General features: G+C 41.7%; 1 protein-coding gene across 10 annotated transcripts in view; it reads left to right on the plus strand.

Moving 5' to 3' along the window:
- Positions 1–14,990, plus strand: part of CDC14B (cell division cycle 14B) — a 122,314-nt gene that overhangs the window by 11,292 nt on the left and 96,032 nt on the right. The window contains exon 2 of one of the 10 annotated variants that reach the window (XM_034967819.3): positions 136–162. The exons of the other annotated variants lie outside the window; for them this stretch is intronic. Within the exon in view, the coding sequence (XP_034823710.1) occupies positions 136–162 (27 nt within the window). The remainder of the gene's footprint in view (positions 1–135; positions 163–14,990) is intronic. 10 annotated transcript variants of the gene reach the window in all.

Consider the following 14,990-nt stretch of genomic DNA (forward strand, 5'->3'; position numbering starts at 1 on the left):
AACACTTTCCAAAATTGATTGTAACCTTCCTAAACTCAAGGATATTGAACTGGAATGTGTAGATCTCATCTGGACTCTCTAGTTTATATGAAAGTTTTACGCCCTTTTCTCTCTCTTTTTTTTTTTTTTCTATAGCTTTTCATGGATACTGCTCCAACAAAGGTATTCAGATCATTGACTACTTTGCAGTTCTTTTATATGACTTCAAACTGTAGAATTTAATCTGTTAGTTGTCATTCTTGGTTCCGTCCTTTCCTGTTTGCTGGTCTTAATCTTAGGTAGCAGATTCAGTTTTCTGTAACTGTAGAGCAGCATTGGTATGTTTATGACTTAAGTTGAAATTTGTCTTTATATGAAAGGTTTTGTTGGTTTCTGTGATAGTTAATACTGAAAGTAGTTTCTGCGATATTTCATTGGATTAATATGAACGCCAGGTTTTGGGTGGTAGATATTTTTTGGTAATATTCAGTTTTTCTTTTTAAATTGAATTTCACTTTCATAGGCTCTTGTGGAAAGGGTACTCACAATGAGTTGTTATAACTATAACAGCTACTCCTGATTTTTTTTTTGTGGTCATTTAGTTCTTTCTAGACATTTATTTGACTAATAGACAGATTTATATCCTATTTACTGAATTTGGCAAGAGGGAAATGTCATGAAATGCTAACTTGGGAAACAGGGAAGTGCTTCTATATTCTTTTTTTAATTTAAAAAGTATTCTTGCCGGGTGCGGTGGCTCACGCCTGTAATCCCAGCACTTTAGGAGGCCGAGGCGGGTGGATCACGAGGTCAGGAGATCAAGACCATCCTGGCTAACATGCTGAAACCCCATCACTACTAAAAATACAAAAAATTAGCCGGGCGTGGTGGCGGGCACCTGTAGTCCCAGATACTCGGGAGGCTGAGGCAGGAGAATGGCGTGAACCCCTGGGGGCGGAGCCTGCAGTGAGCTGAGATTGCGCCACTTCACTCCACCCTGGGTGAAGTGAGACTCCATCTCAAAAAATAAATAAATAAATAAATGAAGTATTCTTATTCACGTTGACTTTCAAATGCCTCAGATACGGGCAGTAAGCAAAAAACAAATCTGAATGGGTGTGTGTGTGTGTATCTATATATCTTTCCAATTTAAAACAATTCTAACTTTAATCTCTTGGTCTTTTATACAGCTTCTTTAATCTCAGCATTATTTATATTCTAGAGGAGCAGTTCTCTTAGAGAATGCTTCGTTCACCAGTTGGTTCAAAAATTTGGTCCTATTCATTGTCTTTGAGTCTGAAAAGCTGAAGAAGCTAGGCTGGATAAATTAATTCTAGTTGCATAAGATCACATATCAACTTCATCTCTCAGGTAGTTCAGTTTTATACCATTAAAATTTGGTTGGCAGTGTACTTTTTACAAAATAAAAACATCTTGTTCCTGATGTCTGTGATATTTATTGTTCTTTCAAGTTCTCATTTGAAAGTAAAATTACTTTCTTGGCACTGCTTTGCAATTTATGACATTGACCTTTTTATATCCAATCCATAATGCAATACTATCATTACAAATTCTGAATTCTGCAAAGCCTTCTCTCAATTTTAGGACCATCTCAGCTGAATCATTCTTTGCGTTTTGCTCATTTATTATCTATATTTATATGAATGGTGCTATGGAATTAATTAATGTATCCATTCAACAAGTATTTATTGAGTAACTACTTGAATTGGGCCAAGTGTTATTAAAGAGGAGGGGCAAGGGATGTGAAGATTTATAACATGCCCCTTTTCCCTGAAGACTGAGAAAGAATACACTCTTAAATCATCATCTGAATGAAGACAGGTAATGAAAGAATTAGTCATTACGTAGTTTTGCTCTTTTCTTCATTTAAATAGCATCAGTTTTAAAGAATTGTGTGTTGGAAATGTCACTCGATCATTCCTATACAAAATGAATAATTTGGGCTGGGCGCAGTGGCTCACGTCTGTAATCCCAGCACTTTGGGGATGCCATGGCAGGTGGATTACTGGAGGGCAGGAGTTCAAGGCCAGCCTGGTCAACATGGTGATACCCCATCTCTACTAAAAATACAAAATTAGCCAGGCGTGTTGGCATGCACCTGTAATCTCAGCTACTCAGGAGGCTGAGGCAGGAGAATCACTTGAACCAGAGGTTGCAGTGAGCAGAGATTGTGCCACTGCACTCCAGCCTGGGTGAAAGAGTGAGACTCCATCTCAAAAAAAATATATATGAATAATTTTTCCAATGTCTGGTGAAAATCTGTCTTGTGTGTCTTTTCGTGTGTGTGTGTGTGTGTGTGTGTGTGTGTGTGTGTCTGTGTTTTAACCTTTAAACAACAGGGAATAGTGTCATTTTGGTATGTAACTGATCATATATAAGTATATGTTAATAATTCACCGAAAACCCTATCTCTACTAAAATACATCTAAAGGAAAAGGTCTACATTTCAATTAGTTCTATATCTCTAATTTGGATCTCTTGCTATCCCAGAGGATATAATTTAAAATAAGATTTCTTGTTTATTCTCGGTAAGAAGTACTTACAGAGCACCTTTAAGCTGAGTATTGCTTCTTAAATTGAAGGCACTAAAGATAAAGATTGCTAAATATTTCGGGAACTAGATTTAATTGTGTGACTTGAACTGAAAAGCATTCTAATTTTCCATTCTTTTATGGGTGCTGGGGAAGAACTGCTTTGACATGAATGTATAATAGAATTAAAATGTCGGTCTTAAATTTCGGGGAGTTGTTCTCAGTTTGCTCTTGGAATTTATTATTGTAATACTGTCATTAGATAGTTTGTTGGAAGCAGCTAATACGTGAAAGTGAAGCATCTTAATATGCATCTCTTTTCTTTCTGACAATGAACTGTCAAAAAAGCTTTGAGTTTAGCTAACAAACACAGCTGAGGCTGGGATTTTAACTCCACTATTAATATATTCTAATTTTAAACTACTGTAACTGAAAGGGCATACAGCACTAATTCAATCCAGACATGTTTGAGTGCATTTGATAGTCTCATCCTTGTAATAGCTGCTGAAAAAGATGTGGTAGAGATTTCAGACTGGACCACGGACGTCTGGGAATTGACACTAGCACACAGACTGGGTCAGGCAAGGTATAACCTGGTGCCGCCAGCTGTTTTGCATGGAAGACCTTATCTGTAAAACTCATAGAGAGTCAAACAAGATGTGTGCCTCTGAATGAATGGGATCCTTGGAAAGGAGTTTTAAAATAGGTTTTAAAGGTTTTCTATTTTCCCCTCCAGAACCAGCAGGAACTGTTCTGGATCACAGCAACACGAGTCTGCTTTCTGCTTCTTGGCAGAGCCGTTGCCCCTGTGGTGGCAGTTGTGTGGTGGGTGATAGCTGGGAGTGGGAATCGACTCTACTCCAGCATGAGGGAAAGATTCTTTTCCAACTTCCCCAGACCCGTCCCACATTGCTCGTGTATTCTGCCACTAACAAGAATGAAGACATCACATTGGCCGGGCGCGGTGGCTCACGCCTGTAATCCCAGCACTTTGGGAGGCCAAGGCGGGTGGATCACGAGGTCAGGAGATCGAGACCATCCTGGCTAACACAGTGAAACCCCGTCTCTACTAAAAATGCAAAAAAAAATTAGCCAGGCGTGGTGGCAGGCACCTGTAGTCCCAGCTACTCAGGCGGCTGAGGCAGGAGAATGGCGTGAACCCTGGAAGCGGAGCTTACAGTGAGCCGAGATGGCACCACTGCACTCCAGCCTGGGTGACAGAGCGAGACTCTATCTTAAAAAAAAAAAAAAAAAAAAAAAGACATCACGTTTAACCTGAAGTAAATAACAGCTTTGCTCCAAAATGAAAAAAAAAAAAAATTTAATGAAATCTGTCTTACTGAGGAAGGCAGGAAAAGGAAGAAATACCTCAAAGCATCCCTTATCCATGGGGGCCTTTTCAGGTAGCATTGATCAGATTTTTAGAGCTTAAATTTATGGATTCAGAAGACAACCATTTCCTGCCACAGTGCTAATAGAATTTTTTCTTAATGTGAGAGTTTTGGGAATTTCCAAAATAAAGATATGTGGGATATTCTGAAAGCTAACCATTAAATTCCCAATAAACTCAGATTTTTTTTTGTTGTTTTTTTTTAATCAAAGCTCTGGATTAGGAATTCTTATTTAAATTTTTTTTTTTTTAATTTTTTTGAGACACAGTCTTGCTCTCTTGGCCAAGCTGGAATGCAGTGACACAATCATAGCAGCCTCCATTTCCTGTGCTCGTGATCCTCCCACCTCAGCCTCCTGAGTAGCTGAGACTACAGGTGCACGCCACCATGCCCAGCTAATTTTTTAAAAAATTATTAGTAGGCCAGGCACGGTGGCTCACGCCTGTAATCCCAGCACTTTGGGAGGCTGAGGCAGGCAAATCATCTGAGATCGAGAGTTCGAGACCAGTCTGACCAACATGGAGAAACCCCATCTCTACTAAAAATACAAAATTAGCTGGGCGTGGTGGCGTGTGCCTGTAATCCCAGCTCCTTGGGAGGCTGAGGCAGGAGAATCGCTTGAACCCGGGAGGTAGAGGTTGCGTTGAGCTGAGATCACACCATTGCACTCCAGCCTGGGCAACAAGTGTGAAACACCATCTCCAGAAACACACACACACACACACACACACACACATACAAACTTTTAGTAGAGATGAGATCTCACTCTGTTGCCCAGGCTGGTCTAGAACTCCTGGGCTCAAGCTGTCCTCCTGCCCAGGCTTCCCAAAGTACTTGGATTACAAGCATGAGCACTGCACCTGGCTGGAACTCTTAGTTTAAAATGATTTCAGAGAACAAATAATATTCTTTTTTTTTTTTTGAGATGGAGTCTTGCCCTGTTCCCCAGGCTGGAGTGCAGTTGTGCGATCTTGGCTCACTGCAGCCTCTGCCTCCTGGGTTCAAGCAATTCTCCTGCCTCAGCCTCCCGAGTAGCTGGGACTACAGGCACACATCACCACACCGGCTTATTTTTGTATTTTTAGTTGAAATGGGGTTTTGCCATGTAGACCAGGCTGGTCTCGAACTTCTGACCTCAGGTGATCTGCCCACCTCAGCCTCCCAAAGTGCTGGGATTACAGGCATGAGCCACCATTCCCGGGCAGCAAATATTATTTTAATATAGAGACTTATGAATATAAATATTAAGTTTTGTTCTTTAATGCTATAAAAGCTATTTTTTAGAAAAAGCCAATTTTTTGTGTACCTGTTACACATCCCATTGAACATAACACCATCATGCAGTGCTGCTTCGTTGTAACTATTTGTCTTTGAAAAAAAAAAATTTTTTTTTTGAGGCAAAATTTCGCTCTTGTTGCACAGGCTGGAGTGCAGTGGCTCAATCTTGGCTCGCTGCAACCTCCACCTCCCGGGTTCAAACGATTCTCCAGCCTCAGCCTCCCTAAGTGCTGAGATTACAGGCATGAGCCCCTGCCCCTGGCCCTTAAAATATTTTACTAAAACTAAGTAGGCATATATATGTCTGCAGTCAGTGTCTTGCTTTGCATTCCCCAGAACAGATGCTGAGTCAAGGATCCAGTGAAAGTACTTCCTTTGGGAAATGATCCCAGGAAGCACTCACAGGGGAGTGGGGAAGTGAGATGGTAAGGAAAGGCAAGCCACAAATGGCTCATTATCAGGCAGGTTACTACTGTGGGAATGGAGTTAGAGGCCGCAGGGGAACCCTGGGAGCCAGTATAGGGCACACGCTGCAGAGTTTTCCTCACTGAGGGTTGAGGGTGTGGGATATTTATATGCCAGTCACTTACCCCTGCTTGTGGCTTGCTGGGGAGTGGGGAGTGATCAGTTTCAAGTCCTATGACAGTAGGCAAAATGGACTCTTTAGGCCAGAGAAAGCCCTGAAAGAAATAGTGGTACAATTGGAAATTGGAAATTGTGCTGAAAATGGGAAGGGGATATGGCTGGTTCTTAACAGCGCCTGCTGCCTTCCATTACGTTATTGTTATTTTTTTTTTCCTCTGTGCTCTTAGTGCTATTATTGTAAGTTCTTAGCTGGTTCCCTCTCAACCATTATCCTTAAATTGAATGTGTTATTGTCACTATGTTGTGTCCTGGTAGGGCATTTTTGACAGTGAATGTTGAGAAAGCATATGCATGTGACAGGGCGGATTTGTTAGAAGCAATGGAAAGGTGAGTACTAAACTGGGTGTTTAAAATGCAAGCTTCAGCTGGGCACAGTGGCTCACACCTGTAATCCCAGCACTTTGGGAGGCAGAGGCGGGTAGATCACCTGAGGTCAGGAGTTCAAGACCAGCCTGGCCAACATGGTGAAACCCCCTCTCTACTAAAATACAAAAAAAGTAGCTGGGCATGGTGGTGCATGCCTATAATCCCAGCTACTTGAGAGGCTGAGGCAGGAGAATCGCTTGAACCCAGGAGGCTGAAGTTGCAGTGAGCCAAGATCGTGCCACTACACTCCAGCCTGGGGGACAGAGCAAGACTCTGTCCCCCTCCTGCCCCGCCCCCCGCAAAAAAAAAGGCCAGGTGTGGTGGCTCATGCCTGTAAGGCAGGTGGATTACGTGAGGTCGGGAGTTTGAGACCAGCCTGATCAACATGGAGAAACCCTGTCTCTACTAAAAATACAAAATTAGCCGGGCGTGGTGGCGCATGCCTGTAATCCCAGCTACTCGGGAGGCTGAGGCAGGAGAATCGCTTGATCCCAGGAGGCGGAGGTTGTGGTGAGCCAAGATGGCACCATTGCACTCCAGCCTGGGCAACAAGAGGGAAACTCTGTCTCAAAATAATAATAATAATAATAATAATAATAATAATAATAAATGCAAGCTTCACGAGGCCTTTTCAAGGAAATGTTTAAGGAAACCAGGTAAAGATAAGTATGCAATTAAGGACTGTTGGAAGTTGTGTGATTTTTATGAAAGGCTTTATAAACATCACTGTAGCTTGGAAGTTTGACTAACAGTTGTGTAACTAGAATTATGGCCAGTGACAGGTCCTGACTTCGGTGAATGTGGAGTAACTGGAAGAGCTGAGCCATTGCCAGTGTAGCATGCCAGGAATGGATCTCCACAGAGACTGTGGATTCCGTTCAAGTTCCATTTCCAGGAACTCCTCGTCCTTAGCTAGACAGAGTGTGTGCCTGTAAAGTCAACCACTTTAAGTCTTTTATTTCGAATAAGGGAAGATAACAAATACTTTGGCACTCTTGGGAATGTTTCAAGGTGGATCTACTGGTTTAATTGTTCCAGGGTTTCTAATCTGTGTGTCACATGCTTACACGAAGCTAGGCAATAGGGAGATCACAGGTTACCGCATGTGATGTCACTCAGTGCTGTTTACTATCGGTACCTTTTTGGATGCTTTCCTCTCTTTATTAAAATCTTGCGCAGTGTCTTTTCATTTTTTCTTCAGAGGTAATTCAGTCTGTTCTTACTGGAGGGGAAAAATAAGTCATAGTGCTAATCTTGTAAGAAGTGGAATTTAACATGCTCAAGCTTTCACATGGGATCAAGATTCAATAATAAAAGCCTTGACGTTGGAAGCTTAATAGTTTTAGAAATAATTTTTCTGCAGTTTCTCGAATGTCAGTGGGCAGCATTTAGAACGTGTTTGACTAAGTAGTGCTGGTCTTCCTCCCCTTTAAGCCTGCGCTTGTGGTGCAGCCAGGTTTCTAGTTTCATGACGCATTTATCATTGGCCTATGCCTGGCCCTTGGTTAGGCTTCCTGTATTTTTCAAATGTGGCCAACTAGACAGCATTATGCCTCTTCACCTAGAGTTGCTTTCTTTTTTTTAAGTTTTTCATTTTATTTTGTTTATTTTTTTAATAGGTAATATATGCATGTAGGTTCAAAATTCAAAAGATAACAAAAGAGTAAACAACATAGACTAAGGCACTTTCCTGTTTTCCCTCCCCATAATCTGTCAATATTACTAACCTCTTGTGTGTCTTACCAGAGATGTTTTGTGTATTTACGTGTGTGTGTGTGTGTGTGTCCGTTTCTATCACCTCAAATGACACCACATTATTCTCATTGTTCTGCATCTTGTTTTTTTTCACTGCTCTTAGGTTACTCAATGAGCACAGAATTGGAACAAAGGGAGATGGAAGATCTTAACGGATGGTTAAGCTTCTGGTTTCCATCCAGTAGCTGGCTGGAAGCTGATGGTTTCAAGCTGCTCTAAGTCGAGATGTGGTGATAATAGCCTTGGTGTAGTTACTGTCTCTTCAGTGCTAAGGCTCCTGCTAAACCTGCGTCTCTCCCCAGCCCACAAATAAAGTTTCTATGATATAGGTGCTCATTACTTTTAAAAAAAGAACGCAGAGAGAGAGAAAAAAAATCATCAGTGATCCTAATAGCAAAGAATAGCTAATTCCATTAGTTAGGTTAGACTTGGTTGTGTGGTGATATAGTTTGGCTGTGTCCCCACCCAAATCTCATGAATTGTAGCTCCCACATTCCCATGTGTAGTGGGAGGGACGCTGGTGAGAGGTAATTGAATCATGGGGGCAGGTCTTTCCTGTGCTGTTCTCATAATAGTGAATAAGTCTCATGAGATCTGATGGTTTTATAAAGGGGAGTTTCCCTGCACAAGTTCTCTTCTCTTGTCTGCTGCTGTGTGAGATGTTCTGCCATGATCATGAGGCCTTCCCAGCCACGTGGAACTCTGAGTCTGTTAAACCTCTTTTGTAAATTGCCCAGTTTCGGGTATGTCCTTATCAGCAGTGTGAAAACGGACTAACATATGTGGTAATAAAAAATAAGACCCCCAAATCTCAGCAGCTGAAAATACAGATGTAATTCTTTTTTGCAGAGGTGCTGTGCTTCAGCAGGGAACTGTGCTTGTTGTGACTGCTTGGGGACATGGGCTGATGAGCAGCATCTTCTCAGTATTGCTGGTCCCTGTGCAGAGGGAAAAGAGCTGTGGAAGGTCTGGAATTAACATTTAGATGCCTTTTTCCACTCATAGCTCACGGGCCAGAAGTAATCAAATGGTTCCATCCAACAGGCCAGAAATATTTGGTGAACAGCACTAATGACTACCACAGTTAGTTTTTGTTTTGTTTTGTTTTTGTTTTTGTTTTTGAGACTGAGTCTCGCTCTGTCATCCAGGCTGGAGTGCAGTGGCGCGATCCTGGCTCACTGAAAGCTCCGCCTCCTGGGTTCACGCCATTCTCCTGCCTCAGCCTCCTGAGTAGCTGGGGCTACAGGCACCCACCACCACGCCCAGCTAATTTTTTGTATTTTTAGTGGAGATGGGATTTCACTGTGTTAGCCAGGATGGTCTCGATCTCCTGACCTTGTGATCAGCCCACCTCGGCCTCCCAATTTTTTTTTTTTTTTTTTTTTTTGAGACAGCGTCTTGCTCTGTCGCCCAGGCTGGAGTGCAGTGGTGCGCTCTCAGCTCACTGCAAACCCCCACCTCCTGGGTTCAAGTGATTCTCCTGCCTCAGCCTCCCGAGTAGCTGGGACTGCAGGCGCCTGCCACCACACCCGGCTAATTTTTGTAGTTTTAGTAGATGGGGTTTCACCATGTTGCCCAGGGTGGTCTCAAACTCCTGACCTCAAGTGATCTGCCGCCTCGGCCTCCCAAAGTGCTGGGTTTACTACAGGTGTGCCACGCCCGGCCCTTTTGTAAGTTTTTTTTTTGAGACGAAGTCTCTTTCTGTCACCAGGCTGGAGTGCAGTGGTGCAATCTCGGCTCACTGCAACCTCTGCCTCCCGGGTTCAAGCAATTCTCCTGCCTCAGCCTCCCAAGTAGCTGGGACTATAGGCGCGCACCACCATGCCCAGCTAATTTTTCTATTTTTAGTAGAGACGGAGTTTCACCATGTTGGCCAGGATGGTCTCAATCTCTTGACCTCATGATCCGCCTGCCTTGGCCTCACAAAGTGCTGGGATTACAGGTGTGAGCCACCACACCTGGCCCCACAGTTAGGTTTTTAGATTGTTCAGAGCATGTTTAGATACACAGATAGGTCTATAGAGAAATACACTTTTTTTTTTTTGAGAGGGAGTCTTGCTATGTCGCATATACTTTCATATCAACAAGATAAATATTCCAAGTACTATCATATCATTACTTTCTTCCTATTTCATATAATGTAGTGGAATATTTTATTGTCATAAACACTTCTAAACATGGATATCTTTTTTTAGTGGATGCATACTGTTCCATTATATGGTTGCATAATAATCTATTTCCTTATGTATCCTCTACTGAGAAAAATGTACATAAATTCATTTGCATAACATTGGGTAGAGAATTTTAGGAGTTGTGGACACCATCCCTAGCCAAGCCATGGATTGCTGTTATAGTTTATAGGTTATAAACACAAACGCTAGGCCGGGTGCGGTGGCTCACGCCTGTAATCCCAGCACTTTGGGAAGCTGAGGCAGGTGGGTCACTTGAGGTCAGGAGTTTGAGACCAGCCTGGCCAATATGGTAAAACTCTGTCTCTACTAAAAATACAAAAATTAGCCGGGCTTGGTGGCGCACACCTGTAATCCCAGCTGCTCGGGAGGCTGAGGCCGGAGAATCGCTCGAACTCAGGAGGTGGAGGTTGCAGTGAGCCAAGATCGCACCATTGCACTCCAGCCTGGGCAACAGAGTTAGACCCCATCTCAAAAAAAAAAAAAACACAAGCTCTATTTAGAATACTCTCTCCTTATCCCATTAATCTCCCTCATAAGATACCTTTTAATAACTTTTTACACTTGATATTTTGGTAGGTAAATAAATTCACATGGTTCTGAGAATAAGTATAAAGTGAAGAGCCTCTCATCAGCCCCTCCTTGCCCTCATCTTTCCAGTTCTTCTTACCCCTGCTATCCCTCACAGATTTTAATTTCTCATTTCCCTCCAGAATTTTTTAAAAAAATGTATTTGCATAAAAAAAAACATATATATATATATATATAATTTTTTTGGTAGAGATGGGCTCTTGTTATGTTGTGCAGGCTGGTCTCAAACTTCTGGTCTCAAGTGATTCTCCCACCTCGGCCTCCCAAAGTGCTGGGATTACAGGCGTGAGCCATCATGCTCAGCCAAGATTCTTTAAAAAGTTATTATTTTACCCTTTTTATTTTGGAATAAAACTGGATTTATAGAAAAGTTACATTTAGAAATAACGGCCAGGTACGGTGGCTCATGCCTGTAATCCCAGCACTTTGGGATGCCAAGGTGGATGGATCACGAGGTCAAGAGATTGAGAGCATCCTGGCCAACGTGGTGAAACCCCGTCTCTACTGAAAATACAAAAATTAGTTGGATGTGGTGGCATGCGCTTGTAGTCCCAGCTACTTGGGAGGGTGAGGCAGGAGAATCGCTTGAACCTGGGAGGTGGAAGTTGCAGTGAGCTGCGCCACTGCACTCCAGCCTGGTGACAAAGTGAGACTCCGTCTCAAAAAAAAAAAAAAAAACAAAAGAAAAGTTACAGAAATAATACAGAGAGCTCACCCAGTTTCCTGAAATGAAAGCATCTTATGTTGCCATAGTATGTTTATCACCACTAAGAAGCTAACATCATTGTGAATTATTAACTAAACTCCAGATTTTATTTGGATTTCCCCAGGTTTTTCATTAGTTATCTTTGTTCTGTTCAGGATACAGTCCAGGACACTACATTGCATTAAACAGATTCTCTTTGAATTGAGAGATAGCATGTGCTCCATGTGGTTCTGCATTTACTGTTCTCAACTGATGATGTCATAATTCATTGATTTCAAAATCCAATGGAATGTAACTATTATTTTTGAGTACTTCTCCTTTTTTTTTTTTTTAAACGGAGTTTCACTCTTGTTGCCCAGGCTGGAGTGCAATGGCGAGATCTCGGCTCACTGCAACCTCCGCCTCCTGGGTTCAAGTGATTGTCCTGCCTCAGCTTCCCGAGTAGCTGGGATTACAGGCACCCATCATGATGCCTGGCTAATTTTTTGTATTTTTGGTAGAGATGGGGTTTTGCCATGTTGGCCAAGTTGGTCTTGAACTCCTGACCTCAGGTGATCCGCCCACCTTGGCCTCCCAAAGTGCTGGGATTACAGGTGTGAGCCACCACACCCGGCTCTAAGTACTTCTAAGAAAGGAAAAATGCTGCCAATTATAATTGTAAGTTACTAATTATAAGATACGGCATAATTTCAGAGATGTTCAAATGTGAGAAAAGTACATTTTAGATTTAATGGAATATGATACATCTTGGAAAGATTTCAACTTTATTTCACAGAATTTTCTCATTCTTTTTGTACCTACATAGAATTTCACTTTATAATATACAAAAGATCTTTAAGCAAGCCCTTATTGATACTCATGTGGATTGTTTTCTGTCTTTAGGTATTAAAATGCTGTATTCAATAATTTGGGACATATATGTCATTTCACATATATACAGATGTGTATCAGGGTGACATTCCAAAAGTGCACTGCTGAGTTAGAGGTACATGTATTTGTAATTTTGATGGAAGCTTTACCAATTTACAGTCCCACTAGCAATGTATGAGAATAGTTTTTTTTAATGACTTCACAAATAGGCCAGGCACAGTGGCTCACACCTATAATCCCAGCACTTTGGGAGGCCGAGGCAGGTGGATCACAAGGTCAGGAGTTCAAAACCAGCCTGGCCAAGATGGTGAAACCCTGTCTCTACTGAAAATACAAAAATTAGCTGGGTGTAGTGGCAGGCGCCTGTAATCCCAGCTACTGGGGAGGCTGAGGCAGGCGAATGACATGAACCCAGGAGGCGGAGCTTGCAATGAGCCAAGATCGTGCCACTGCACTCCAGCCTGGGCGACAGAGCGAGACTCCATCTCAAAAAAACAAAAAACAAACAAACAAAAAACACTTCACAAATAAAGTAGGTTACCAAACTTTTAGATTTTTGCCAATCTAATATTTGGAAAATTATAGTCTCAATGTAGTTTTCATTTGTATTTCTCTTATGAGTATAGGTTGAGTTTCTGAAAACTGGCCATAAATATTCTTTGCACATTTTTCTATTGGGCTGTTTCCAATTTTTGTGCATTAGGCTCTTTCAGTATTAGTGACATTATTATCTGTGATGAATTACAAATGTATTTTCTTTTTGTCGTTTACCTTTCGATTTGCTTATACTTGATTAGTGCTTTGTGTTTGCCACACAAAGTTTATAGCTGACTCTGTTAATCTTTTCTATTATGGCTTCGGGATTTTAAGTCATAATTGTACTCAACAAATTTATTAAGGAGTTCCTCTATGTTTTCTTCCATTTCTCCCATCCTAGCCTTTACGCTATTGTCCTTATGAATTTTACTTTTACATATATTATAAATCCTGTTACTTTTGTTAATTTTGTCAAAATAATCATCTTTTAAAGCAACTTAAATGAGGACAGTAAACTCTTAAACATTTCTCCATGTAGTAGTTAGCATTTCTAGAGCCATTCATTCCATTGTATAAATACAGATTTCCAACTGGCATTTTCCTTCTACCTGGAAGATATCTTTTAACATTTTTTATAGTGTAGATCTGCTAGTGATAAACTCTTTCATCTTCTGAATGTCTAAAAATGTCTTCATTGTGCCTTTGTTTTTGAAGATTTTGCTTAGTGTTGAACTCTAGGTTGACATTTTTCATTTTTTTTCTTTGAATACTTTAAAGATGTTTCTCTTCTTTTTTTTTTTTTTTTTTCTTTTTTGGAAACAAGGTCTTTCTTTGTTACCCAGGCTGGAGCGCAATGACACAATCTCGGCTCACTGCAACCTCCGCCTCCTGGGTTCAAGCGTTTCTCCTGCCTCAGCCTCCTGAGTAGCTGGGATCACAGGCGCATGCCACCATGCTCGGCTAATTTTTGTATTTTTAGTAGAGACGGGGTTTCACCATGTTGGCCAGGCTCATCTCGAACTCCTGACCTCAGGTGATCCACCTGCCTTGGCCTCCCAAAGTACCGGGATTACAGGCGTGAGCCACTGCGCCTGGCCCTCTCCTGTCTTATCACTTGAATTGGTAGCAACAATAAATCTGATAGCCTTCTTTGTTTCCCTGTGTGTAATATTTCTTTTTTCTCTGGCTGCTTTTAAGATTTTCTCTTCTTGGCTTTGAACAGTTTATGATGTGCATCGGTGTGGTTTTCTTTATGTTTCATGTGCTTGAGATTGGTTGAACTTCTTGGATCTGTGTGCTTACAGAATTCGTCAGTTTAGAAAGCTCTCAGCCATTACTTATGTAAATATTTTTTCTGCCTCCTTCTCCTTAACATATAATTATCTGCTTATTAGACCATTTTATGTTGTTGTATAGCTCACTCTTACACTTTTTTTTTTTTTTTTTTTAAAGATAGAGAAGGTCTCCATCTGCCGTCCAGGCTGGAGTGTAGTGGCGTGATCATAGCCCACTGCAGCCTTGACCTCCTGGATTCAAGTGATCCGCCCACCTCAGCCTCCTGTAGCTGGGACTACAGGCACACGCCACTACTCCTGGCTAATTTTTGTATTTTTTGTAGAGACAGGAATTTACAATCTTATCCAGGCTGGTCTCCAACTTCTGGGCCCAAGCAATCCTCCCTCCTTGGCCTCCTAAAATGCTGGGATTGTAGGAGTGAGCCACTATGCCTGCCCTTCATTTTTTTGTATTGTTTTCCCTTCTCTTTTCATTTGTAGAGTTTCTAATGCTGTGCCTTCAGGTTCACTAATCTTTTCTTATGTCTTATCTGCCATTAGTCCTATCCAGTGTATTTTTCATCTCATAATTGTAGTTTTTATCTTCAGAAAAGTTCAGTTTGGGCCATTTTTATATCTTTCATGTCTTTTTGTGTTTTTTTTTTGAAATGGAGTCTTGCACTGTCTCCCAGCAGGCTGGTGTGTCGTAGCGCAATCTCGGCTCACTATGACCTCTGCCTCCCGGGTTCAAGCAATTCTCCTGTCTCAGCCTCCTGAGTAGCTGGAACTACAGGTCTGTGCCACCATGCCCGGCTAATTTTTGTATTTTTAGTAGAGACAGGATTTCACCATGTTGG

The sequence above is a fragment of the Pan paniscus genome, chromosome 11 (genome assembly GCF_029289425.2).
Source record: "Pan paniscus chromosome 11, NHGRI_mPanPan1-v2.0_pri, whole genome shotgun sequence".
Lineage (NCBI taxonomy): Eukaryota > Metazoa > Chordata > Mammalia > Primates > Hominidae > Pan > Pan paniscus.